Source organism: Apteryx mantelli, chromosome 1 (assembly GCF_036417845.1).
Source record: "Apteryx mantelli isolate bAptMan1 chromosome 1, bAptMan1.hap1, whole genome shotgun sequence".
NCBI classification, from domain to species: domain Eukaryota; kingdom Metazoa; phylum Chordata; class Aves; order Apterygiformes; family Apterygidae; genus Apteryx; species Apteryx mantelli.
This window is the reverse complement of record NC_089978.1, coordinates 153880643-153907703: the sequence shown is the minus strand read 5'-3', so window position 1 is coordinate 153907703 and position 27061 is coordinate 153880643. Positions and strand designations below refer to the sequence as shown.

Below are 27061 nucleotides of genomic sequence, written 5' to 3'. Positions count from 1 at the left end.
ATTGTGTTTTTGAGATAACTCCCTAATGTCACTGTTAATTTTTCCTTCTCCTAACATGTGAGGAGTGAAGCAAATGTTTTTTCAAATAGAAATTTGGAAATCTTGCTTTAAATAGCTTTTTACTTTATATATGATCACTAAAATGAGCCAAGGGTGGTTGCGTGTGTTTCACAAAGTAGTCACGATAGTTTAGCTTTGCTCCTTATTAGCCTGTTTCTTGAAGGCAAGAGTGGATCTGACTATTCTTAAAAGTCCTCTGCTGGTTATGTGGTGCCTGGATACTCTTTTCTTTGAGATGAGTTTGAGAGGTCTGAATATATGAAAACTTAAACATAGCTGTTGTTGTTGTTGTTGTTTACTGAATCATGCTTTTCAAACAAATGCTCTTTCATAAAGAGGTGATTTGTGATATGTGTTAACAACTGAGATATTTTGTAGAAGTTGATATTTGCTCACTATCCAGAAATGTCAGGGTGTGAAAACAGACTATCCATTTTCTTATAAATAGCTTCCTTTTTTGGGAGACCTGCATTTCTGCATTTTAAACTATTTCTGGCCTGTTCAAAGTGTTAAGTGTAAATAAATTGAAGAGGCTTCTCAGGTCCTTAACAAACCAAACACCTTGATACCCACTTCCTCTTACTTCTGTAACATCCTTTCCCACTCTGTTGTGTTGGTCTCTCTAGCCAACCTTTCTATTAACCAGTTTCAGGTTCTAATTAAGTTAATGCTCCTAGCATCGCTATTCATTAATAGTCTTATTCCCTTACAATCTTACTGATAAAGCTTCCCCATACCTCCTCCATGGTTGTGTATGCAGTAGTGGTAGAAAATTTTTTCCCCAGTAATATTGGCGCCAGTACTTCTTTAGGATATGGAGATAAATGGAATTTACTCAGATTTCATCTTTTGAGTTTTGATTTTGTAGACAAAATGTTTTTCCTTTGTGTTTCTCTGCTTTAATAAACCTCCTCTGAGAAGCACAGCCTGGAGGCTTCCTGCCCAGAGTGAAAATCATTACTGCTGTATTTTTCTATTAGAAGCAGAATCATTAATACTTTTCTGCATGAGGAAATCTTGTTATGTGCTCTGATCAGGAGAGCACAGCAACAAAAAATACATTTCAAGCTTCTTGCCTTACCCTAAAATAAATAAATTAAATTTCCAAGGTTGAGTTAGGGAGCAGAGCTCTTAATCAGTGTGCCCTGCCAACCAGACTCATGTGATTCCTTTCCCAACCCTTTTTGCAAAAGTGAAGGTACAGATGGGAAATGAATATGGTACTATTCCCTTGTGGTGATGGATATGTTTGTCTGAGACAAAACCAGAGATGATCATTGCAAAAGAACTGGTGAAATAATTTCATCAATTTCATGTGCAGTGAGGAGGTTACAATTAATTAGAACAGTGTATTATTAGACCAGTACATAAAATTTGTGTAAGATTTGGGGGACTGTAATAGCTGCCATAGCAGTAAACTTTGAGGATTTCTTCAGCCTTTGCTGAAAAGTAGGAACTAGAGATGGAGGGGTGAAAGGGGATAGTGGATGGATGGAGCAAAGAGTGTGGAGATTCTTGTCCATTTTTTTTTCCTTCCAACCTCCTGTAGATATTGTAATGGTCTACCTTTCTGTGACTAGTGTAGATCGCATATATGTAACACTTGTCTTGAAATGTAAGTATATAATTCACTAAGTGGCACTCTACAGTTCACTTCTTTAACAACAAAATTATAGTGTTGCCCAGTGTGGCATTTGTTTCCCTTTTAGACTTTGTTCAAGCACAAAGTAAAAAATCTCTGCCATGGAGCAGAGAGGGAACACATCCCAAGGATGTTGGGTGAGAAAAGCTAGACACAGAGGAATTCATTTATATTGAAATGAAGCTGAGAATTAGAAAGGGATTTAAAAAATTAGGGGGGGAAAAAAGAAGTCCTGGTGTGGAAACTGTTGGAGCTGTTAGAAACCTGTTAACTACAAACCCATAATTATAAATGCTTGGATTTAAATATAATTAATATTTGCAGGATTTGATGTCTGTTATGGGAAAACTCTCTCTTCTCTGAAGTCTTCGCTTGTAAATTACTGTGTGTTTTTTCTTAGCTTAAGTTTAGGTTCATTTTTCTGTTTGTTTTTGAGCTCTAAGGAGCTTAACACTTGGGCTTTCTGGCATTTAATAAATCGGGGGGTATTTTGTTTATGGCCAGTCTGTTAACTCAGAGAGTAAATATGTTTTGACTTGGCTCATGAATCTTTTTTAAACCAGGTTTTGCCTCTTATTTATATGCTCTATTATAAACTTGCCACAGCTTAACAAGTCAATGTGTATCAGGAGAACAGGTAACATTCATGTGTATGTTCCTAGAGCACAGCAAAACTGAGGTAATGCAGCTTGACCTAGTCCTTGATGAAATGTTATTGGAAGAGTAGATAGTTATGGAGGATGTTTTCCCTGGGCAGTCATTACTGCACTTTGAACCACTAATTAAGCTGTGGTAACATGACAGCAAGCTAGAACGGTTTCTGCTTGATGAGGACTTGAGAAGATTTTAAACCAATTATAGTATCTGACAGTGTTTGCTATCATAAAAGAGAAGTCAGCTGACCAACACTGTAACTCATAAGGTTATCATGCAGTCCCTGAAATCTTAAAAGTCATGGTCAAACCTCTAGGTTACAGCTGAGAAAAAGAATTGCAAGTTGTGTAATGAGTCACTTAATTCTTAGATCTTCCCAGTCCGTAACAATTGAAATAACTAACTGGAATGTTCTCTCTGACTTTGCTGTGAGGCTTTGTTGCCTCATTCTAACCTTTCCAGTCTCTCTAACCTCTTCAACGTACCTGGATGACTTCCCCCTATCTGGTTGCATGGTGTAGTCATCTTTCATGGGTGATCAGAGCCCTTTGGGTTCAAAAAGATGATGTGTAAAAGGTTATAAATAAGCTTTTCAACAAATGGAGACTTCCTCAGGCATGACAGGTTCTGTTCTCAAGTTGTATTGCTTGGAACAATTTGCCAGAAGCATGTAGTTTGCCATTGTTAACTGGCAACAGAATATGAGTGGAGGTCTGTCAGGAGGAGGTTGAGGAGGGTTGCATTCTTGCACCCTTTTATAGATTAAGTAACTTGGAAGCACAAGGGCTTTTTTCAGGAATTATTATAGTAGCATTTCTTGCAAACTTGAAATTGAAATGGCCAAGATGCTTTGCTTCTGAACCAAGCAGCTTCTTTTAATGAAATTGTGGCCAAAGTTGTTCTTTTTTTAAATCTAGCTATCTTTAATTGTTGCAAAAATCCCTAAAGAGCCTATGCTAACTTTCCAGGAAGGAAGTCTCTACAGAAAAACTCTTGAGGCTTCTGTGGTATGACATGACTTAGAGTAACTTGGTATCTGATCCTTCTGTTTTCCATATCTGATGGACTCGCGTTTCCTCTTCATTATCCTTAGGTGCTACCAGTAGGCTCTGAACTTCCAGCTGGCACTCCGTCCAGTGAGCCGCTGCCACCTTTTCCAGGACCTTCACTAACTCAGGTGCTACACAACTCAGCAGATCTTGTCTGCTTCTTTTCCTTTTCCTTTCAAAGAGCATGTTTCAATTAAACTCTCCATTGCATGTTATTAATGTCTTTGTTTTTCTTTTCTTTTGACTGAATAACCCCTTTTGTGCAATTGAAGCAGTGACCAAAGTTGCTTCAGAACTGGAGATGTAGCTTGCCCTTTGGGTCACTGTACCTGGTTCCTGAAGTACAGGAAAAATAAATCTTTTTTTTTTTTTAATGTTTTAACTTGAACTCGAGAACTTTTAAAAAAATGTGATTCAGGTGAGTGTAAAACTTGGACCTGTTTTCTTCCTGCAATTAAAGGATATAATAGCAACATAATGGCTCTTTAGGAAAGCAGTATATCCTGCAATTAAATGTTCATAAAAACACAAGATTACGGGCTCTGAGAATTCTTGTTTTATTTTTTTACGATTACTAGACTCATATTTTATAGTTCTTCAGCATTTGCAAAAATACTTTGAAGATTCTGATTCAAAACAGGAGTTGAAGTGTAACAGTGACTTAACCTTGCTCAGTTTCTATCCTATGTGCAATAGTTAATGAGGTGTTTTATATGTAAATTGGAAAGGCGGGCCAAAAAGATGAAAAAAAACCTCAAAGCAACTGTAAATGAGAAGAACCGTATTGGTTTTATGGATCTTTTAAATGCTGTGCAATGAAATGTAACATGGGAATGCTACACTTCAGTATGCAAAGAAAAGTTGAAAAAATAACCAAACAAAACCGATGAGATCATGGGGTAGAGATCTGCTGTTTCTAAAAGGAAGAATCATTTGGCAAATAAATACGAGGAAGACTATTTACAGAACTGAAGTCAAGCATACTTTGCACAGAAACATCATCCCAATTTTTGTATTTAAACCTGTAAAGAAGATATGATTCGAGTGGGTATCTACTGGTGCATGCTTAAGGCTCAGAATAATTTTGTCTTAAATCTAGTGTTTCCTATGTACATGTAACTTTTTAAAGTATTGACCTTTTCCATCTGTGGTTTGGATCCACAGTGAGTAGCCTTAGAATGCATATTGAAAAACTACACTTGAATTGGAATCAGTCCTTTTAAAGAAAGGAATTATTACCTTGTCTTAACTATGATTTTAAAGTAATTCCAATAAAATAGCTACAGTATGAAAAATTGTGCAATATGCATTAACAGCATGACCTGATTTCTTTTTTTGTTTTCTTGACCACCAAGAATTTTAATGGAGACTGAACTAACCTTGACAAAGTTCTGGTTCTTGACATCCTGGTAATGGTCTCCCAGTTTATCTCTTGAAATGGAGCTCTTAAATTCAAGCTTCAACTGTGGAAGTGAATTAAAAATTTAATTTAAAAGTCTCTTAAGTTCTTCACAAACTTCCTTTTTTGCTATTTACAGTGGCATGATGAGAAATCTTTTCTATGTGAAAAGTATTTAAATTGACTGTCATAAAGGAATAATTCTAGAAGACTGTAAATAATTTCAGCTGTGCTAAGGCAACTTTGGTTAATGAGCTGTCATGGGTCGCATTATGCTACAGCTAAAACTGTAAAAACTGAGCTACATGTAATAGGGTACTAATCTTCAAAGATACCATTTGAACAGGATTTTGTTCCTCTCTTTCAAATGTGAGAAACACCATTACCTGGTTCCAAAGACGTGAGTAGAATTGAGTAGCAGGCGATGTGTGAGCTACTTTTTTGTGGGTTTTATGTTGGTTATGACACTAATAGTCACTTTTTAAGCTTTCTAGTATTTTTTCTTTCCTCTCAGTTGCAGTAAGCAGAGGCTCTCTCTGTAGAAGCTCTGTATTTATTCAGCAGTTGCTCTAGTTTTCCTAGTAAATGTCATTAAAAGAAATTCTTAAAATACCACAAAATAGACAAATCTGCATAGAGTATGTCCTAGAGGTAAGAATAGAAACACTCTAGTGGACCTAAACTAAAATGTGCTGAAAGTTGACCTCATCCTGTGTGTTCCTTCTCTACCACCTTCTCAGTCTTCATCTGGGGAAGCAAGTACAAATCAGTGATAATATGTCCAACATGAATCAAAGAGTTCTTGCAGATGGCCTCCATGCCCCAAACTTTTTTTTTTTTTTAAATGAAAGCATTTTTGAACTTTTTGAGAGTGATGAGGATCAGTCTATCACTTGTGGAAAGTATAATTTAATGTGAAAAGGCAGGGATTTGTGCTTTTTATGTAAGAAAAAGATGAATGTGAATGTATTGCTCTTGAAACTGTCACAGAAAAGAGAATGCTGCTGTATTTGGTTTCATGTGGCTTCTTAATAGCAGTTTGAATAAGAGCCATATACTCTTCTGTGAGTAATTGGGAATTGGGTATCTCTTGCCTCTGAACTGTGCAAGAAGCTGATTATCCTGTGATAAAGCCATGAGATGGTAGTGTTAGCAAGCAACTTTTTTTGGTTTTTAGTTTTTTTTTTTCCCTCCAGCTGCTGGAGACAGAAGCTGCTTCATGCCTTTCAACCAGTTCTTTTTGAAGAAATATCCTGTTAAAGCGAAAGAAAAAACAATTTAGTGGTTATTCTTATCTACGTTCTCACCACACGCAGTTACAGCGAATGGATCTGGAAGCAGCTATTTAAAACCAGTCACATTAAGTTCATGGCGCTTTTTTTTTAGTTATCACTTGGAATCTGGTATCATAGTAATTTTTTTCCCAGAACTCAAAGGTTTTGTAGCCACTTACATGACTTGAGCACCGTACCACTGCAGAGAACGTCTTCCTGTTTCTTAGAGGTCCTCTTAGTAGGATCTGTGATACGGAAGAGACATTAATATAAACCCCTTCCTTGTCCTCTGCAAGCAGCTTACCTACTTTTGCCTCTCATTTGAACTTGGAGGCCGTGATCTGGGAGTGTGAAACAAAATGGGAGGAGACTGACTGGATCAAATCTAGTCCACTGTTAAGAGCATTTGCTCCATCACATAAATATGTCTGGAAAATTATTGATTTGTCTTAAAATAGATAAGCTTGCCTTCATTATTGTTCCTGTCAGTAGCTCACTGCACAAACTTTTTTCTTTGCTTAGTGACCTACCCCTAATCTGCAGACAAAATGCAGAGTATCTCAAGACCAGTTTAGGTCACACTCTTCCTCAATCTTAAATAGTTGTTCTCTGTTTATTTCTTAATTTGTCTTTAAAGTATATTCAGATTATTATTTTTTTCCCAAGCTTCATTTTTGCTACCCTTCTTCCATAACAGAATCTTTGTACCCTGACCATTTTGATATCTCAGCTCCTTCATTTGTTTATTTGGATTAAATCTCTTTTTGTGAGCATGAGTGATGAAAACTTGTACAGTATTCCAGATGAAATCTCCTCTTTATTTTACATTATTATTGAATTAACTTAGTCCACTTATCTGCTAGAGATTTTGATTCCTGAACAGAGTCCTGCAGGAGTCTGTCCTCTTTTTTTGTTTTGTTTTTGTTTTGGAATTGATTGGAATTGTTTGGAATTTATATGGGGTTTTTTGTTCTTGAGTTTTTTGTTTTAGTTTTTTGTTTGTTTTGAAATCCACACTTCAGGAGCAATGTGATCGTGGCAAATCTGTTGAAAGCTCTTCTTTGCTATTGAGTGCCTCCAACTTTCTTTAAAGTGGAAGGTAACATTTTTATGTTGCCATGCCCTCACTTTCAGCCCTATCAAGTGCTGGCTTTTTTATATAAAAGCCTTGGAAAGATTCATGATGCTAAAGTTTGGATGGAAATTTCTACTTGTATGGGGTCAAAATTCCAACTTAATGATATCTGCCAACACTTGTTTTCTTTCATATTTATCTTATGGATGTGGCCCTAATTCACAATTTTGAGTGAATCCAAGCTTTTCTTATATTTAAGATAATTTTAGATATCTCTCTCCCCACAGCCTTCCCTGTCCCCTCCCCTCCCCTAGTAATTTGGCCAAATTTGAGAGTCTTTTTGAATGATGACTCAAGCAGCTGAAATCTAAGTAACAAGTCTACTTGAGAGAGACTCTGCCCCTATTCCCCTCTTCGTCTTAAAGTCAGTCCATCCAGATAGCATCTTTGAGGCAATTTCTGACTCGAAATTAAAAAAAAATTTGATTTTTTTAAAATTTCTCTGTTATCCTCAGTCTGAGATGTTTGCTTTTGAAATAATAAGTATGTGTTTGAAATCTTTTAAGAGCCTGTTTTTGTGATTTTTTTTTTAATTTCTTACTTCAAGAGTTTGCATAATCCATAATATAAACTACTACCTCCTCCTTATGGATCATAAACTTTAGAACTTGGAGGCTCGTAGTGTGTTTACACAGTTCACCAGAGTGGGAATGCAAACATCCAACTTAAGGAATAATAGAAATACCAGTTAACACTTCTTTTCTATTTTTAATAAATGTGTTATTTAAATTGCTTCTAGTCTTGTTTTGCTATACATGTTAAATTTAACCACGTAGAAACTAAAGGTGATAGAAGCTGTACTGGCTGCTTTAAACTTTGATATTAAATGTGGCTGAAGTTCTGAAATGTAGTGTGTCTCTCTCTTGGGCTGGGACAGCTGTTTACTATTTCCTTTTTCATCAGTCCCAGCAGCCATTGGAAGATCTGGATGCTAAGCTGAGAAGAACCCTTAGTCCGGAGACTGTTCCAGTGACGTCTGCTCCTGCCTGTGTAAGTTTGCAAAGCTGGCAATTAGTGGTCTTGAATAACTTCCATGTTTTCTTGGGTTCGTGCTCTTAGGTCACTGTCTTTAATACCACTGTGCCAGTCTTTAAACTCTTTAAAATAAAAATGCTCAGTATTCTGCTCTTTGACTCGACTGTGCAAATGTAGACTGAAGCGTGACCTTTCAGTCTGCGGGACTGAGGCAACCAGATGTGATGCTGTCACGTTACGGGGAAAAAATGTATAGGTTGCAATATATTCTGTATTCCTAGAGGCTGATTTTGGTATTAGGTCTTAATGCAGCTTTTCTGGTGAAGTCATTGGACAATTGTATCAAACTAGAAGGGGAACTAACTATGGAATAAGGGGAAAAAGAATACTACATGAGCAGTATGCCAGTCTTCATTTGGGAGAGATGTTTAAAGTGTGGATCTGAACTTTTTTAAAGATTATAATAAAAGTTCTATAGAAGAAAGGATAATGACTGACATTGTGATTTCCAAGTGACTACTTATGCGTTACTTCTGCAAAATGAAAAAGAGGAGGTTCTGCTGGCAGTCTCAGGTCGTAAAGTGTGCAAAATCTGTTCCTGATGTTGCTTGCTTTGGAGATTAAAAGAATCTCTTGGTTATTCTTGTCATAGTCCATACCTTAGTCCTGATGGAATTAAAAGATTCTATATTGTGCAATGTGATAGATATAGTTTGATCAAACTAATTTTTTTTTTTCTCCCCCTTGAACTTAGTCTGTGCCCTCAGTAGCATCCACAACGGTTACCGGGCTGGTGTCCACAGCAGCACAGTCTCCGAAAGATGGTAAAACAGCCTTTTATTGTTTCAGATAGTTCCTCAACTTGGAGCTATAACACCAAATTGAATGGACTAGCAAGCTGGAAGGATATGAAATTTTTTAATAAGTCAGAAAATGGCAAATTTTTTATTTATTTATGTTTTATTTTATTTAATTTTTAAGGAAGTGTACTAGGTTTTAATAACTAGACTGAAATTTTCCACTGTAGGCCAGGAGATGGGAATGATAATATACATGTTATAGTAATTCATTGAGGATTTAAAGCCATCCAAATTCTAAATTAAGACCTGCAAAGAATCTCAAGTACGCTGCTAAGGTACAGCTTCAGGATGTGAAGGAACTGTTTTGTGTCTTGTGATATATTCTTGGCAACAAGAGTAAGGCCTTTTATTTTGTGTCATTATGCTGTGTCCTATATGTAGGCTCTCTCTTCCTAACCTAAGAGTGTTTTCTTTCTGTATAGATAGAGAAATGAAAATTAAACAATTAAAAAAATTAAAGGTAGTAGGAAAAAGACTGTGTTCTGGCTTCTAAAGAACAACTGAGGTTTGAGTGGATGATGAACAATTGAAGCTTGAATGATCAATGACTTTCAAATCTAAATAAGTTCAACAGTTTAAAGTTTACCAGTTCTGTGAACTTCTAGAATGTGCTAGATGTATGAAACAAGTGCAGTTCTGGGGGGGGAGGAGAGGGGTGTTTGAGACTTTCCAGTCAGTATTCCCCTGCTTATTTTAATTTTTAAAATCTTTTTTTTTTTTTTTTTTTGCAGAGACTGTCAATGTAGTACTAAAATTATTTCTAAACTAATTAGTAACCAATATTTGATAACTTGCACATGCCTCAAGTTCAATGGCAAACCTTCAAAAGCGAATAAAACCAATAGGAAAGTAGTATAGTTCTGTTTTGGCATGTTGGTAGTAAACTGTACCATAGAACTCATTCTCTTATGAGAAAATGGGGTGGTTTTTGCCTGCTGAAGTTTAGATGGTAAAAGTAAATGAACGGGGGAGGTTGCTTAATAAACATAGCAAGTTGTCCAATACAACTGGTATAAAAATAGAATGCTATTTCTCAGCTTTGTAACCTTATACCACCAGTGCATATAGCAATAAAATTCGGAGCTGACATCCAAGAATCCAGCTCTGAAGGCTTCAGATAGGCTGCTTTGAAAAAAATGTGATTTATAGCATTTCTCTAATTTAACCACTTTTCTGTTAATGCATTGTCTTTGGCGTTTGTGAAATTCAGCTAATCGCTGTGGGTACTGACCTAAAATAAAAAATGAAGAAAATCCCTATTACTAGTGCCGCCTTACATAAATCTGGCTCTGTTTTTTTTTATTCTTTGGCTACTGTACTTTGCAGGAAAACTTTATAGAAAAATACTTCATTTTAAAACTGCAGTTTTATATTCTAAATGGTAAAGTTGAGAAATGAGATCAGGTTCAATGAATCCAAAGGCCTGCTAAGGGTTAACTGATAAGTTTGAGCTAGATAAAAAGAAATGGTTGGAATTCAAATAATTTGTTTCTAATTTTCTTCTCCATCCCATTCTCCTCTTTCATAGCTTCAGCATCATGTGGTGGAGAGAGCAGCGCTATGGCTACCCCAGCAGGAGCTGGTATTCTTAAGATGGGACGGTTTCAGGTAGGAAATGTTAAACTGATCTGGTCATTGATCCAGAATCCTTGCTGAGCAGTTGCTGCCTATTGCCAGCTCAGTTTGCCTCTTGGTAGATTTTTCTATTGAGAGAAGATGTCCATATTGAGCTTGTGAATGCAGTGTTTTGTTCAGACACTGTTCTCTTTCAGGGCAGAGGTTGCACTAGATTATACAGGTCTAGTTCATGAAGACAGCAGTTCATCACGTCAGGCCTTAGCTGTGTGATTGTTGGCCTTGGTCTTTAAAGTTCGCTGGTTTTTTGGTTAACTTAATGCTGGGATATTCACTTTATGTCCTGTCTGTGAAGGAAGTCTCCTCTGAATCTTTTGTTTCTTGGAGTTAAATCATCCAAATTATCTAGAACTGTTGTTTTTGTGTGGCAGCACGGTACTTGGAGGGTGGAAGAAACCTTCCATGTGGCATTGCAAGGAAACTAGTTATTTTCCCCCTCTCAGATACTTCATACTTTTGAGAGGTAAATCGGCACACCATGTTAAGGAAGAACTAAAAGTCTGCTTGATTTATGTTTCTATCCTAGGTCTCAGTGGCAGTGGATGATGTGCTAAAAGAGAGTGACAAACCTGAAATGAAGCCAGTGCAATTTGAAACCACCTCCTCTGAATCTTCATCTCTTTCTGGCAGTAGCCCAGAGAGTACACTGGTAAAGCAGGCTGGCAGTCGGAAAAGTGAGGCTGTTGCTGGCTCATCCTTGGATGCGGTAGATGGTATTCCTCGCCCGGTTCCTGTGGTGCAATTGCCAGTAGATGTTGGTCAGCCTACTAAGGTTGGGCGCTTCCAGGTGACAACAGCAACGGATCAAGTGGGGCGCTTTTCAGTGTCCAAGACTCAGGATGAGATCACCTGCACAGAGAAAGAGCCAATGACTCTTCCTCTCTCTGTGGACTTGGAACAAGTTGCTGCTTCAGCTGCAGCTCCTCAGAAAGAATTGGAGGCAAGGCAGTCCCCACACATGAATGGCCCGTCCTCAGAGCTGGAGGCCGCCTTCTTGAGCGGGATGGCTAAGGAGCTGGATGACGGCTCGGGGAGCCCAGACTCCCTCCAGCTCCAGGGGTCAAAGATCAGCCTCCCTGTTCAGAGTCTTAGCAACTCATTCAACTCTTCTTACATGAGCAGCGACAATGAGTCAGATATTGAAGATGAAGACTTGAAATTGGAACTCCGTCGGTTACGGGAGAAGTAAGATCCCCCCCCCCTTCCCTTTTGAGGGTAAAATAAGTGGTCAGGTGTGCAATATATGTAACGAAGACTATATGAACTTCTTTTCATTTCATCTAGACCATACTTTTTATTTAAAAAAAGAAAGGTAGATTACTTTAAAAGATTAAACTTTTGCTAAATGTCAGGACTGATTGTCAGTGTTTGTGTGGTAAGTAAGATTCTTTAGAGGTAAAGAAGTACATAATTATTCCAAAAATGCATATCCGCACTTGCTATCCTTAATTTTCTAATCTGTAGTCTTAATGCCTGTGTTTATATGTACATTGTTTGTCAAACTATGGATGAGATGAGACTATGCAGATTTATAGTTCATGCATATCATTGAAATTTAGTAGCTATTGGAAATATTGATGTCTTATTTTAAATGGCAAACAGCTCTGCATTTCTAACATGCACTTCTGGCATTTCTGATGGTTCTCTCTCTCCTCCTGAAGAATCCTCATTGACTTAGAAAAAAGCTTAAAAGTCAAGGAATGTGACCAACTAATTTATTTATGTTGGAAGTCAAACTTTTTTAATGGCAGCTGGCAATTTTATATCTTGTATCAAATTTTCAGAGCTGTTATATACACAATAGTAACGTGGAAGTCTCCAAGGCCATACCTCTCAGAAAATGAGTAATTAGTTATTCCTGTAGCATTTATGTTGAATGATCAGACCTTCTGCAGTAGTTGTATGTCCTTTTTTGTACTTCTGTTTATCCTGGGTTTATAATTACAACATTGGGAACTTCATATTGGAATTCCAGCCACAATTAGACCACAATGAAAAATGGCAAGTATTCTGCCATTCTGCATTCAGTGGTTATTTGTGGTCAAGATGTATTTCATCCTGTCTTGCATGTTAGTGGGAGTTTGACTAAAGATGGTCATGTTTGGGTGGGGGGGGAGGGGAGAGGATTGTATGTGTATGCATATGATTGTACATGTACAATATACATATATATTATACAATATAGTGCATATATATAATGTTTTTTAAGTAATTTTCTTCTGTAACTTTTTAGGCACCTTAAAGAGATCCAGGAGCTGCAGAGCCGCCAGAAGCAGGAGATTGAATCACTATACACAAAGTTGGGAAAGATCCCACCTGCAGTAATTATCCCCCCGGCTGCACCCCTTTCGGGAAGGAGGAGACGACCCACTAAAGGAAAAAGCAGCAAGTCCAGTCGTAGCAGCTCCCAGGGAAATAAGAGCCCTCAGCTATCAGGTAAGACTTTCTCCAAGTCTTTTGAGTGCCAGTATGACTTCTAATGTAGATAGTACGTTGTTGGTTCTGTCTCATGCTGTGATCTTTAAATGATCTTTAAAGAGAGACCTTTAAATTTAAAAACTTATAAATGGCTTTTGCTAGTTTGTAGACTGAAAGTTCAGTGTATTATATTGTTTCATTAGAGTAGTTCTAAAGTTGTGGGCTTTATTTTGTAGAGACTAGTCACAGGGCTCTGATTAGGAAGAGTGGGGAATATCCCTTCAGGAGTGAAAAGTATAAATTTAAAGTATGGGGAAAAACTTTGTTTTTTAGATAAACTTTTTTTGTTCCCTTCTGCATCTGATTTTACAGAACGGAACTGGTCTCTTTGCTCACATTCAGGGATACTTTTTTTTTCCCCCCTCTCTACTTTAGTAGCACTTGAGCTTAGTGTTGCTAGTATCCTTACACTTCAGAAACTAAAATAATAGCTGATAGATGTCAAAGTAGTGAATTTCTATGGAGTAGTGTTTTTATACTTTCCAAACTGCATGAGAAAAAATTTCAATAGTGAAGGATTCCATTCTTATTAAAACTATTTTCATACAAAATAGAACTCAGAAAAATAGTTCTATGACTGTTTGAATGGCATGGATTTCAGATCTTTGCTATGTAGGTATAGATATCCCTCAAATCCTGTGGCACTGAGTAAACGATATTGGGAGGGCCAGCATTGTGAGCAGAAGTACTTGTTACTGCTTACAGCATATTTTTGGTAAATCCACATAATGCAGCAGGGTACGTATATATCCAGTCACCCAGGGTGTTCACTTTTATTTTGTTATGTTATAGAGGATCTATGTATGAGCATGTGGCAGTGAGCTGGGACATAGTTGCCTTAAAACTAAATTAAATCAGATGAATACTACTTCTTGCAAACTTATATAGTGGTTCCCTCCTCGCTGTGCCTGCTGTGGTGTGTGGATTTCTTTTTTTCTTTTTCTTTTTTTTTTGTTCTCCTCCTTGATTGTCATGCTTGACCAGAGGATTATGTCCTTCGGGTGGCTTTTTTTTCCCCAGCACTTTTTCCCTGTATCACTGGCATAATATCTCAAATGAGCATTTGAGTTACTTGCTAGTGACTTCACTCCCCGCCCCCCCCAAATGTTCAAGTCATGCTTTCCTCTGTTCTTTCTCCTATTCATTGGGAGCAACGACAAAAACTTGGAAAATGATTTGGGAAAGCTGAAATGTTAAACGTCTTTTGTCTTGATTCTTCCTGTAGGCAATTTGTCAGCTCAGAGTGCACCGTCAGTCTTGCCTCCACAGCAGACTCTTCATCCTCCTGGTAGCATGCCAGAGACTGGACAGAACCATTTGTTACAGCCCCTCAAACCTTCACCTTCTAGCGAAAATCTCTACTCTGCCTTTACCAGTGATGGTGCCCTTTCAGTACCAAGCCTTTCTGCACCAGGCCAAGGTAAGACTTTAGATGGAATTAGTGTCAAGTCTTGCACCAGTGTTATTTTTGAGAAATGCTCAACCTGATGAAACTTGATTTTAATACATATTGTAAAGTAGATTGGGAATTTGACATATGTTTGGAGACTAATAAGAATGTTTTTTTGCGACTAGATTTCTAGGTTCTTGCATAGGTGAAGTGAGTTGAAGTTTTCGCTGAAGTGATGAATACATAGTATATGACCCCCTGTGCTCTAGTGAAAACACTGAGGAGAATACAAAAGAAGGGACTATGATAGCTGTGGTATTCTTCTGATCTGGAAGAAAGGCGTTAGCTAAAAGCTGAAAGGATGAAGAGACAGATGAGAATGGGAAGGCAAATGTGAAGTGAGATTTAAGGAAGGGGAGGAGCAATTTTTGTGCAAACAGATAACTGAAATGGTAGGAAACTTCAGAAGACACTGAAAGTCCTTTAGATGCCAAAACTGCTTTGGCTGTTTCTATCAGTGGAGGTTTTTAGTAATCTGAGGTGAAAAAAAGACTCCTGTTCTGCAATTGTGCATTGAAGAGTTGTCCCGGAAGGAAGACTTAGCGTAGGAGGATGGAATGGTAGGAATAAACTGCTCATCTTACTCAAGTCATGGATTACTTGTAATTTCTTATTATGTTATTAAATAATTTCTCGAAGACTCATTTCTGATTAATTTGGGAGGGAAGGTTTTTTTTTCTGCCCATCATTGAGGGGATGATAGGTTATGATTCCTTTACTTCTGTGAACTTAGTTGTTCCGATTTTTATCTTTTAACACCATTTTGAAAAGCTTTCCCATAGGCTGATTGAATGCATCAGTTTTAACAAGTGGTTTTGCTAGAACTGGAGAAGTACAAACAGAAAATGGAAAAAGGCTTTTGGGAGGAATTTTCTATAGAATGTTTTTTTAATGAACTGTTTCCAGTACATTGGAGCTACTTGTGCCTCCCTGTACTTAGAGTTGCACAGTACCTTTTCTAATTGGATACTTCTGCCAGGATTTGGCTTTCCTATGGACTGCAACCTTATAGTTGGGTTATATGCCGGAGATTAACAGAGCAAACTTGGCCTAATGTCTGGAGGTATTGGAGAGAGTCTCTTCGCTCCATATATTGTGTCTACATACTCCTTGGTCCACTCTTTGAGGCTTGTTCTTGTGTGCCATGTTAATGCATTTCACCCCTCCAACCTCGAGTTGCTAACATCTTGTAGTGGTGTTCTGTCTCTTCTCCTCTCCTTTCTCTGTTCTTCCCGTTTTTGTTTTCTCACAGGCTGTGCGAAGTTTAACTGTGCATCTGAGAGAGTGACGTTCAAGCCTGGTGGCAGGAGGACCCGATTTCTGAGTACGCCCTGCTTGGCTCTTTGTGTGTAACACCTTTACTCCTTCCTTGTCTGTTTTTTGTTTTGTCTTTTTGGTTTTTTTCTGCTGCTTGGATCTGACTGTTTCATGCAGCCCATTGTCATCTGCCACTTTGTATTCCCTCCCATCCCATGGCTCAGCTGAGCTGTTCTTGGTGCACCTTTAGAAGTTTGGGTTCTCGTGTTAATAAAACTCATAGTGACAAGCACCAACTTCTGTAAGCTTTGGGTGGAAACCTCTCTGGATAGTTCAGTGAAATGGCAGAAACTGGGGAGAGGTTGCAAGATGTGGGTACGTGGGCCTATACTTTTGGCCTGCCTAGTAATTACGCTTCAGCATGTATTATCAAACATGAGAGTTGGGAGGGAGGCGTTTTTCTAGTGAAACAATGAGGAAGGTTTGTGTTTCCCAAATTACTCTTTCATTGGGTGGTATTGTTGTAACTGATAGGGGAAAGGTTTACTTTTTCCAGCAGTAAAACTACTGTGCAAGCTGAATGCATTTTTGCATGCTGTCAGCACTAGTGCTGACTGCAGTGCAGAGCATTGATGCCACCGGTAGGCAGTTAAAACTGACTTATGTTCATTAGCAGAAGGGTAGTTAAAGATCAAAGTGCTGAGGGGATTAAACCCATCTGTAAAATATTTTCAGGAAAACTCAAGAGATCCTTAGCTACTAATGGGCCCAGGTTTAGAAATTCTTACTGTGACTAGGAGACAGACTAAATATGCCACAAATAGTGGTGAAGATGGGAATTAGATGTCTTCAGACATCCTGTCAACCCACACAAGTTATCTTCCAGATGTTTTTAAAATCCTTTCACTTGAACTTGCATTAGGCCAGATTAAAAAGAGATCCTCAAACTTCTGATGTGATTGTCTGAAGTACTGATACGCTTGAGCTGAGGCTGCTAATGTGATGCCTTTTATTGGGAGTGCTGCCACGTTTCCCATGCTGCTTCTGCAGGCTGGACCCTTTGAATGCTCTGACATTTGTTTCTCACCCTCTGGAATGACTTGGTATGAGAAAGCTGTAAGTGCTGTAAAGAGACCTTTGATTGCTGCACCTACCTGCCAGTCCCCCACATCTGTAGCATCTGCCTTGCTACAGTAGGCTGCAGCTCAGCTGAGCCAGATATACGTGTGCAGCAACTTGACCTGGTCTTCTACAGAGACAGCTGCAATGCAACCAGTTCCATCCTCTGGGGGGGCGGGAGGGAGGGAGGGAGTCAGGGGGAGAGGAAGGCTTCTCCTGGCAGTTGGGTTTTGCAGTGATACCTCAGTCTGACTTCACTGGATTTGGGGATTTAAGCACTAATGGTATGCAATTCTTTTGTGGACCTTCAAATCAAGTATCCTTAACTGGTTTTGGTTGGAAGATTAATGTGCAGATGTGCACTAATTGCCATTTGCAATTCAAAGATTTATGGCTTCTTTCTAGGAAGAGGTTAAATTCTTACCAAAGCTAACTTTTTAAAATTATCTTTAGTCTGGCCTATCCTTTTTTGGGGGTGGGAGTATAAAGAACAGCCATTCCATTTCTGGAATTGGCAATAAGCTGAATGTATGAGAGTGTACTGTGTACTTATGAGGCCTTGACTTGCTGCAAATTGTACATCATCTGGTTATAAAAGGAATCCTTTGGCATGTATATCTCTTGCTCATGGGATTGGCGATAAGTGAAATGGATTCCTTTTGAGAAGTTTGTTGTAGCTGTCCTGTAAAAGCAGGTAATACTTGTAAAGGCATGGCACAGCTTGGCCTGGCTCTTGGCTTGTCACAGGTTGCTTGCTTCCTGGAGTCTTGTCCTTGAGATGCTATCGCAGTCTACTGCGGAGAGTGACAACTGGAAAAGATGCTCGTTTAGAATCAGCAGCATTGAGGAAACAGTGCAGTAACCGATGCTTTTAACTGTGCAGGTGGAGAAACAGAGTGGTACAGCTTGGCAGGGAAAGTCTGAACAGTTCCTCTGATCTGGGAAAACTTGGGAAAATGGGGGAACAAACTAGGAAAGCACTTAACCTATCAAATTCTCCTCATTTTGTGAAGTAATCATACTTTTACAGCTGTTAAAATGCTTTCTACTTCCTGACAGAAGTGGAAGATTTACTTGCTTTTTCCTTTTGTGGTAACCAGTTGTAACAGTAACATTTCCTAACATTCTTCACTACAGTTTAGGAATTTTGAAGAACAAATGCAGGAGGCTGGGGTTCTTCTTTTTCTGAAAGTCCAACCGATTAAACTGTCAGACCAACCTTTTGGATTTTTCCTAGAATGTCCCAGTAGTAATTTGCAAGAGTGTTACTACAACACAAGCAGAGTCCTGCAGTGCTGTGTCCTCTGTTTCTCACCGAGCTTTTCGTACTGTTTGCTGATACTAAACATTTCTCACTGTTTCTCTTACCTTTTAACAAATTGCTCTCTCTTTGTGCTTCAGGGAAGATGGTGAAAAAAGTCTGTCCTTGCAACCAGCTCTGTAGTAATTATCTTATTTCTGTTATCTCCGATTCCTGATTGTAAAGCTATTCATCAGCTTTTTCTGGTCACTGAAGCCTTACCTCCCTGACTCTGTCTCCAGCACAGCATCTGTCTGTCTCTGTTATGCCCTCTAATGTGTACTCCTTTGTTAGCATATTTAATAGTCTGGCTACTACTGCTGCAGACAAGTGGAGGCAAGGAGCAGCTCGCCTTCACTATGGAGCTCTTTGCTCACCGGTAATGGCAGTGAATTGAGCATTAGGGTCAGTTGCTCACTGTAACGTACTAAAATTATACCTTTGAGCAGCTGCTTTGTTTACAGATTTGACTGGGTTTGCCAGTTCTGTCACAGACCCAATTGCAGAGACTCCTTCAACATAGAGTAAGCCATCGGAGATCTCAAAGGTGTCTCCCAAAGCAAGAAATGCTTAGAAATGTCTGTGTGTGTTTGTAATTTAAGATTGTTTAATAGGTGTCTTTTGACTCTTGGCTTATGGGGGGGAAAAATAAGAGGGCAGAATGAAGGTATTTTAGGTAGCAGGCTGAAGAGGGAGAAGCCTGTTTCATTTCAGATCCTTCATGTCAGAGCAGAACTGGGGACGGTTGCTGTGACTGAGCAGGAATGTGGGGGGTTGTCTCCACTGAATGCTACAAGTTGAAGCACTTCCCTTTCACACTCTTCTGGATGGCATCCTCTGCAGGTAGCGATTACATTGGAGCTGAAATACAAAATTCCAGAGAAGTCGTTTTCTAAACTGACATTACGTGGGAGTTCTAGTAGTTTTATAGCTCACCTTTAACAGCGTAGGCTGATCTGCCTTTGTCTGACTGTCTGTGACCTGAGATGGGAGCTCCCTGACAAAATCATTTTTGTAGACAAAATTCTCATTGCCTCCCACCTTTCCCACCTCCCCCAAACCCTGAACAAATCCAGCCTCTTCAAAACCGCTCAAAAACGTTCCTAAATCACGTTTCACATCTTCAGATGAATGCACTCTGGTATACCTTGATTAATTCTCTTCCTTCCATGGCCTGAGGAAGCTCTCCAGAGTAGGTCCAGGATCCCAGGTTGTAAGCTGTATGCTTACTGATTAAAGTGGAAATGTGAAATATTAAAAGCAAATATTGGCCATCGTGAAGAGGATGAGAGAGAGTGTGTCAATCCCTGCATGAACCCTGACAGTGGAATGTGATTATTACTGCTATTGACAACTCCTCTTGAGTACGTCTGTTGCTTTTGCCTGTTTTCTCTTAATTTCACTTTTCATATCATTGCTGTTATTTAATAAGTGTATTCCAAGCCCTTTCCACATTTTGCATGCTTAAGGTTCTCATTATATCATCGTAAATTTTCCTTGCCACTCTTAGTGTTCCTATCACTCTTCATCTGAGCTGCTGCTGCACGCCCTGGTTAGGGAACCTTTATTCCTTCCTTATCACGTGTCGTTGCATGGGTCTGCCTGCCTGTGGGGACTGCTGCCCTGCTTGCGGGCAGCCGGACGGGAGCCACTTTCATGCTTGAGTTGGAACTGGTGGGAGGGGGATGTATCCTTTCCTCTTCAGCACTACTAGAGGCAGTAACACTTTGCTTAATTGTCCTGCATAGTAAGTATGTCACCTACCTAATTCACTCCTTAATGTGAAACATTCCCACAGGGGAGGGATTTGGAGCCTGTTCTTTCAGAGATGCAGAAGTTGCAAGGACTGTGGCTATTAGCCAGGGAAAGCGGTACAGCCGAATTAGTTGTCAGGCAAGAGAAAGTGACTCTGTCATTTGGCCTCTGCCATAGAGATGGTGATTTCGCTGCTGGGCTTTTCAATGCTCCACTTTTAACCAGTTTTCTTCACGAATGTCTGCCATACACTCAGGTTTTTCTAGATTTCCCAGTTGCAGTCTTAAGAGCATGCGAATAGAAATGTTTGAGTAACTTTGAGAAGCAAGTAGCTGAGGATGTGTGCTTGCAAGGAATGCTGCGTTTAGTGCTGCAGCGACAAGATGCTTTTTTTGTTGTGTTTAATTGGTTTTGTACTAACCAGATTTGAAAACTCTGGATTTGTTCTGCCTTTACCATGTCCTTCAAAGAAGACTTATGGGCCTAATGGTTAACCATAACTTTAACATATGTAAAGGAGAATACTTTGCAATACTGCTAGGAATTTAGGACACTTACCTGATAATATACAATCTCCTCTAGTACTGATACAGTATCTGTCTTTGAAAAGCTTACATCAGAGTGCAGTTGTTTGTTTACAAGTGTGAGGGGGACAGTGAGGCTATTGAAAACAAAACTGCTTCTAGATATTTTCTACAGGAAAAATTTCAATGAGCTTTCTAACAGAAGCGAAGCCTCGTATTTATGTGAAGGCATTTTGTGTTCATGCAATCAGCCCAGTGAATGGGAAAATTTATAAAGCATGTTCAAGGAACTACTCTCATTTTTGCCTTCTTTTAAGCTGTGTTAGTTGTTTGCATCTGAAATGCTTGTTCTTCTGACATAGGAAAACTGAACATAATGGCCAAAAAATGCTTTCAGAGGCAAAAAGCAAAATTTAATGCAGTGCAGACTTCCCCTGCTGATCCTGGCTGTTTGGTGGATGAAGACAGTCCCATCTGGTTATCCTCAAGAACATAAGTATGGCAGCTATTGGAAACAACAGTTGCTGTTTCTCATTGTGTTTCTTTGTGTAATCTGGGTGAATTTTTTTTCTCCATTCTACGAAGTGGAGATAACTTTCTACAGAGTAGCTGGCTATGCTGATTGTACTGCTCCTTACTCAGCATCCAGCATTGTCCTCCAAGGTGAAATTGATTTGTGCTGATAGTGGTTGCTGCTGATTAAAAGGTGTAGAATGAGAGAATGACATGACTGTACCTTCATTTGGTGTTGAAATCTAATCTCCTCCTTCCTCTACAAAGACCTGTGGGCTGCTACTCTTCCTCTCTTAAGATGACTGCTTACAGCACTTCTTGAAAAGTAAACATATCTACAAAATACCATTAATCTGAAAAAAATGACTGTAGGAATCCTTGTAATTCCCTGTTCAGCGCGTCCTGGAATTGAAATGTAGGATTAACGTGCATGGCATTTTAACTGGCTCTCTATTGTTGTGCCATTACCACAATTATTAAATTTACTAGAGAAATGTGATTTATTTATTTATTTATTTATTTTAACCAGAGTTTTGATTCCCGTTTCTTGTATTTTTAGGGACCAGCAGCACTAACACAGTCGGGGCTACAGTGAACAGCCAAGCACCCCAGTCTCAGCCTCCTGCTATTGCCTCTAGCCGAAAAGGGACTTTCACAGATGACCTGCACAAGCTGGTAGATAATTGGGCCCGAGATGCCATGAACCTATCTGGCAAGAAAGTTGGCAAAGGGCATAGCAACTATGAGGTAAGATTTAACCCATGAACACTTATGGCAAGACACTGTTGGTGTCATCCCTATCTGTTAGGGTACCAAACGTAGCTAGAGTAGAGTTTCCATGTAGCCTGGACAGCTGCTCTAGAAAGATGCTGGCTATATCTTTCATGTGCGGGGTTATGCCACCTGCTGTGGAAGGGAATGGGATGACTAGAGAAGACGACCATTATGTGTTCTTGTAAACATCCATTTTGTATGGCCTGTGGACCAAGGGGGTAGCCTATGATTTTTAAGCACAGTTGTATAACTTCTTTTGGGGGCTGGATTTTCTTTCAGGGCCCTGGAATGGCAAGAAAATTCTCAGCACCAGGTCAGCTCTGTATCTCTATGACATCTTCCCTGGGTGCTACGCCCATCTCTGCAGCATCAGCTACCTCTTTAGGTCCCTTCACAAAGGCTATGTGCCCTCCGCAGCAGTACGGTTACCCAGCAGCATCTTTTGCAGCTCCATGGAGTGGGCCAGGTGGTCCAGCACAGCAGCCACTTGGCCAGTTCCAGCCCGTAGGTGCCGCATCTTTGCAGAGCTTCAACATCAGCAATTTGCAGAAATCTATCAGCAACCCCCCAGGCTCCAACCTGCGGACCACTTAGCCATGCTTGGAAACCATGCTGGCTAGACCTTGGGACAGGACATGGGGAGGGAGATGGGGCCCTGTGTCAATTACTAGTGCTGCAATGAACTGGTAGCTTGCCAGACTGGGAAAGAATTTCCCTTTTTCAACCATTGCTGTCAGCTCTCTGTAAAGGGAGTTTCCCCACACACTTTCAAGGGGGAGGAGGATGATCAGCATCCTTATGATGGGACAGTGCTTTTGACTGAGTGGTCCTGCTCTCTATGGAAGGAGAGCTGTGAAGATAAGTCATGGGGTCAGTTAATGCGGTCTTGCTGTAAAATTCCTCTGTGGTTTGAGGCTGAATCCACATGTGTTGAGATGGGAGAGGTGAATCCTAGCATGAGGCTTTAGCACACTTCTCATCTCTCCCTGAAGAACCAAGACCAGGAGAAAAGCTGTCCAAATCCCCCTCCTCTCCCTCTCCCCAAACAATCGTATTTGGCTCCAGAATGATGGGGCACACGAATGGACTTGCAGTGCAGCCCGTGCTTGATAGGTCATTACTGCTTTAAGTAAGATATTAACAGCTTTGACTGCAGCATTAGAGCAATTTAAATTGTTTAAAAATTTTAAAAGTTCCCTGCGGACATGTACTTACCATCAGTTTTGATGTGGAAACACTGTGATATATAAATGTTGTTGGACAACAGTAGTTTAAAAATGAGTGGAATATAGAGGGTTAAAAAAAGTTAAAAAGAAAAAATGGAAAAAAAGCTAGCTATATCCTTATACTTATTGGAGACACTTTAACTTTTTCCTTTGTATTTTCATTGTATTAGATAAATAAATGTGAATGTAAAATTGTATAAATTAATGTACTTGAATACTTGTCTGTTCTCCCAGTATGCTTGCTGGATATTTTAGTGCCTTGGACTTCTATTGCTTCTGCAGTTAGCATCATCTTCCCAGCAGACCCCCAGATGGACAGAGGGCAAGTTCAGAGCAGGATGGATGTGTACCTAGTGATTGGGACATTAAAGAGTTAACAGTTGGAGTGTTTATTTAGTGTTACTGCAACTGTCTAGAGTAGGTGTTTGGAGGGGGAAGTCATTGAGGCTGTAGGTTGGAATAAAGTTCTGAGTGGTGGGGAAACTTGTCCAAGTGCGCAGATCTCAAGTTGCTGGTGTGAGGAGGGCCAGGTGGGGGCAGGATGGAGGGTGGCGGGCGAAGCTGAGGTGAAACTAACTGGTCTTGTCTAAAGTGTTAAGAGGTCTGGAGCAGAAACAGAGAGGATGGGGAGAACGTGTGTCTTGGGAAAGGTCCAACTTAAGATGTGGCTTTGACTCCACCTGTGAAGTGGTGAAAATGTTTGGTCAGGATGTGGTATGAGGGAGAGGTGTCATTGCTCGTTGGTGTGGGCTTGTCTGCTGGGATTGCTTTTCTTATTTTTTTTTTCTTAATTCATTAAAGCCAGGAATAGACTGTCCTGGTGCAATGTCCATTGCCGGCAATGGATGCACTTGAAACAGCCGGCATCAAGAAGTTTCCTCTGTCTTATCTGGAGGATTTATGATTTTGTTCACTTAAAGAATTTCAGACTGGTACCAGGACTGTAATCAACTGTCACCTCTTAGTAACTGTACTGTACCTTCTGCTTTATTCATTTTCCCTTTTCATATTTAAAAATACTGGTTCCCTCTTCAAAGTAAAAATAATACCAACCAGTATTTATACAGTGCTGCAAAAATCTGTGAAGGGTCAAAGTACTGCTTCCTGGTACTTGGGAGTAGCTCAGTCACATCCTAGAAGTTGGTGCATCAAGGAGATGTTACTTGCCTGAATTTTCTCCTGGGAGCGCTATTCCCTTGTGGAGCCTTAATAAGGAGTTTTTCTGTCTCTAAATGTTCTCACTCTTATCTTTAAAAACAAAAGCGCAAGGTCTGTTTGTTTTGTCTTTTTTTTTTTTAACAGCAGTTTTGGCAGAAAGGGCATGCACAAGCTAGAGATGAAAGTCTAAGGGTGAAAGCTAGTGGCAAGGTGGCTGGATTCCAACAGTTCCTCAGCTTTGGGGTTTTACTCTTTGTAACTAATGTGAGGACAAGAACTACAGAATGAGAGAGGAGGCTCATAGCTGCGAGTGCGATGGAAAAGCAGGCAGAAAATGGCAGGGGGGGGGTCCCTGCTGCAAAAGTAGAACAGAAACCTTCTGCTTTTTGGTCTGAATGGATGCAGAGAAGAGTTTCCTGAATACACCAAGTGTAGGGTGGAAGCATGCTCTATGTAAAGGAGCAGTTACAAACCTGAGGCAGTAATGAAACAAGGGGAATATTTCATGACAGGGGAACTAATCAGCTCAATGCAGCACATGGTTATTTAATTTTGATCTAGTAAGTTTGAAGTCGTTTTTCACTTAATGTTATGCAAGAACTGGTTTTATTTACCATTGATTTTTTTTTCTTCCCTCCTGTGGATGAATAACTGAAGTCTAGAGGAATAAACTAATGCTACTGAACTGTTAAATTATTTTGTTTAATATTACACTTTGAGTATCTTTTTCCACATAAAATCTGTTTCTGAATTACAAGCGTTTTCTTTACATTATTTAACAATGTACACTGTAAAAAATAAATAAATAAATAAAATGAATTCAAACTTGGGGCTTCCCTGGCCGTAGTTAGTTGTATGTTTTGCACTAAAACCAGGCATTGCGCTTCTTGTATGACTGCGCTTTGTGCTGCAATTTGTTACCTTTGTAGAATATTTAATGAAATCATTCAAATAAACCAAACCTGCTTTTGTTGAGCTGTGGGTTTTCTTGTTGAGCAGCAGGTTCCAACCTCTCTTTCCTATTCATGGAGTAATTTTAACTGTCTGTTACCCAATTCATCAGTTTATCACAGGAAAGTACAAGAAACCCATTTTAATGAGACCCTTAACTTCTCAAAAGCAGTTATCAGTAATGAATCTTTGACCTTTTAATAGAATACTCTGAAGCAAGAAACTATAAAGAACAGTTCATAGAATGAATCTTCTTTATGAAAGGATGAACATAAATGTTTAAGGGAGGAAGGATAACTTAAGACATAGTGGTATGGGTGCTGGTATGGCTGACTGTTGTGAAGTTACCAAATAGCAGTGAAATATGCTTAAATATGATAGTCAAAAATTTGGCAGGTCTCCCAGTTTGAAATACAGATATGTGTTAACTTGCAGGAGTTCTGTGCTTCCTTTTGGCAATGAAGCTAGAGCAGGGTGTGCTGAAAAGTGCCTGGGGAAGGCCCCCCATTCCTCATAATCCTATTTCTCCTTTGCTGTTGTGTCCATTACTCTCCTCTCTGGAGAGGAAGAGAAAAGGAGTGTGCATCTGTGCTGCTGGGCAGAAGAAACTCTTCAGTATAGATCTAATATGAATTCCAACCCCAAACTATACTGGTAGATAAAGTAGTTCGACTCGAACTACTTTATAGGGTCATTCTCAAACAGCTGTAGAGTTGCAAGAATTATTTGGTATTTCTAAACACTAATTACTGCTGCATTTCTTTCCATTTTAAGAACAGCTTCTGTTATGACTCATGCTGCTCAAGTCCTTAAAGAAGGGGGGGAAAAAAAAAAGCCCTAAGCGTAAGCTTTGCTGTTTTTTTTTAAAAAAGGACATATCCTGAGAGGTGTATTTCAGTGAGTTCTTTTAAAGGAGGCACATCCACATTTGCACTGTTTCTGTAGAGTCAAGAGAGCTGTTGTTTTGAACATATGGGGCTCTTACATTTTTCTTGCAAAAGTTTGGCAATGCTTTGTTGTTCTGTACTGTCTGCACATTCCCTTCCTAACAGGTATCTTATTTCATCTGTCAGGATATGACTTGAAGATGTGGTATGTGTTTCTTCCCAGAGCTGTTCTGAACTCACCACTGAGTTAGAGAGAAACTAGTTTGGTGAAATGTGAAACTCTTTTCTAGGTGGCTTCTGACCATGTGATCTATTACAGATAATTATAACTTGTCCCGTCTTTACATAATAAAAATAATCCTTGTTCTTTGTCCTGTTTGGGAGGTAGATGGATAGTAGAGAATTTCAGAAAAAGAAGGACTGGTTAAGTGGTGAAGGGAAAACATAAGGCCTTTTGGGAAAGCAGGCAAGGAACAGGAGTAAATTCTTAATATATAATTCTCAAATATATTTACGTTTAGATTGTTTGAAGAAACTTGACAAGATAGACCAGAGATGACAAAGCACAGGAACAAGGTCCTGTTTCAAGTCTGACATTGATTTCAGGGCTGGAATAATCAGAGTTTGTGTAAATAATTCTTCTGGCTCAGCTCTAACTGGACGTTGCACTCTGTCTTGCATCGTTGTCTCTGGTACTGCAGGTCATTCTGCAATATGAGCCCCCTCCTTGAGAACTGGGGACCTCTAAGTGCCACCAGGGTGAGAGCTGCCAGAGCAGGTGCCAACCTGAACCCTCCTGTGGTGGTGCCAGGTTCCTGCCTGGCCAAGCAGGAGCTGTAGCTGCTGCATCTCTTCACTATAGAAGGAAGAGAAAGACCAGAGTCGTCCAGCAGTATTCTGGATACTATACTGGCTATAGCAGTATTTCTCAAATAATACTTAAGTTCTTTTGACCTTTCCTTCCACCTTCTTACTAAAAGGAACAT

The 27061-nt window shown here is 39.5% G+C and overlaps 1 protein-coding gene across 5 annotated transcripts in view; it reads left to right on the top strand.

Annotated features, from left to right (window-relative positions):
• Positions 1 to 25212, top strand: part of LOC106488366 (serine/threonine-protein kinase WNK1) — a 111872-nt gene extending 86660 nt beyond the window's left edge. For 2 of the 5 annotated variants that reach the window (XM_067307134.1, XM_067307170.1), the window contains 10 exons: positions 3450 to 3533; positions 8117 to 8203; positions 8943 to 9012; positions 10577 to 10656; positions 11210 to 11868; positions 12917 to 13119; positions 14387 to 14581; positions 15864 to 15956; positions 21639 to 21826; positions 22133 to 25212. In XM_067307134.1, the coding sequence (XP_067163235.1) occupies positions 3450 to 3533; positions 8117 to 8203; positions 8943 to 9012; positions 10577 to 10656; positions 11210 to 11868; positions 12917 to 13119; positions 14387 to 14581; positions 15864 to 15956; positions 21639 to 21826; positions 22133 to 22447 (1974 nt within the window). In that variant the 3' untranslated portion in view covers positions 22448 to 25212. The remainder of the gene's footprint in view (positions 1 to 3449; positions 3534 to 8116; positions 8204 to 8942; positions 9013 to 10576; positions 10657 to 11209; positions 11869 to 12916; positions 13120 to 14386; positions 14582 to 15863; positions 15957 to 21638; positions 21827 to 22132) is intronic. The other 3 variants (XM_067307144.1, XM_067307153.1, XM_013947224.2) reach the window with 3 other exon arrangements.
• Positions 25213 to 27061: the final 1849 nt, after the last annotated feature.